An 863-nucleotide genomic window follows, 5' to 3' on the forward strand; every position below is an offset into this window, starting at 1 on the left:
ATACAGTATATATGCATCTGATCGCCGTTCGACGATTAAGTGTAAGTGTATTTTTTTAACGTACATGTATTCCTTATTGGGCCTCACCTTTACTGGGTTAAGGTTGGTGGTCATTATTATCTTGTGCAGCGGTCCTGCCAACATCGGCGGCAACTTTGGCTCCGTTTCCAGTCCCTGAGGTCTGGTGTAAAACTCCAGCCGTGCCCGTGAAAAGAAGTTGTTTATCACCGTCACACAGTCATGCTGGCCTATAACATGAGCAGAGAAAGAGTGCGCTAGCTCACAGTCAACAACACGTGAAAAAAAAAAATTAAATTCAAGATTCCTAAAGCCTACAAAGTTTTTAAGTTTCACATTTTTAACTGCAGCATATCACCATCTTCAAACCACAGCTACTGTATTTGTTAGCTACGCTTTAGGATTTTTTTTTTTTGGCTAATGCTAATTTCGGCATTTGATTAGCTAGTGATTTAACAAGGCTTAACTCACCTACGAACGCTGCCATCTGAGCAGCGGTTCGACCCACCGAATTCACCAAGTCTGTCTCGGCCCCCGCGTCCAGCATCATGGAGGTGATGTCGGTCTTTCCTGGGGGGACGAGAAATCCCGTTTGGACAATTAACGAAAGGACACATCGCAGTTTTCATAAGCTGACTTGAACTTCAACACTGTACCTGACAGACCAGCGAACATCAGAGCCGTGTATCCGTACTCGTGCTGGTTGCAATTGACATCTGCTCCGTGCTGCAGCAGCAGACGACACATGTCCGCCCGGCCCTTGCATGCGGCGTGCATCAACGGAGTCATGCCGTACTTTAGAAAACCAAAAGGGACAAGTTTAACATTTTTAACTCGGGAACCTT

General features: G+C 45.7%; 1 protein-coding gene across 1 annotated transcript in view; it reads right to left on the bottom strand.

Moving 5' to 3' along the window:
- LOC112486255 (ankyrin repeat and MYND domain-containing protein 2-like) overlaps positions 1–843 on the bottom strand; it is a 1,575-nt gene extending 732 nt beyond the window's left edge. The window contains exons 1-3 of the mRNA XM_025065336.1: positions 675–843; positions 490–588; positions 65–248 (exon numbers count right to left, since the gene is read on the bottom strand). Coding sequence (XP_024921104.1) covers positions 65–248; positions 490–588; positions 675–807 — 416 coding nt within the window. The 5' untranslated portion in view covers positions 808–843. The remainder of the gene's footprint in view (positions 1–64; positions 249–489; positions 589–674) is intronic.
- Between the last annotated feature and the right edge of the window lie 20 nt (positions 844–863).

Source organism: Cynoglossus semilaevis, chromosome 18 (assembly GCF_000523025.1).
Source record: "Cynoglossus semilaevis isolate Cse_v1.0 chromosome 18, Cse_v1.0, whole genome shotgun sequence".
Lineage (NCBI taxonomy): Eukaryota > Metazoa > Chordata > Actinopteri > Pleuronectiformes > Cynoglossidae > Cynoglossus > Cynoglossus semilaevis.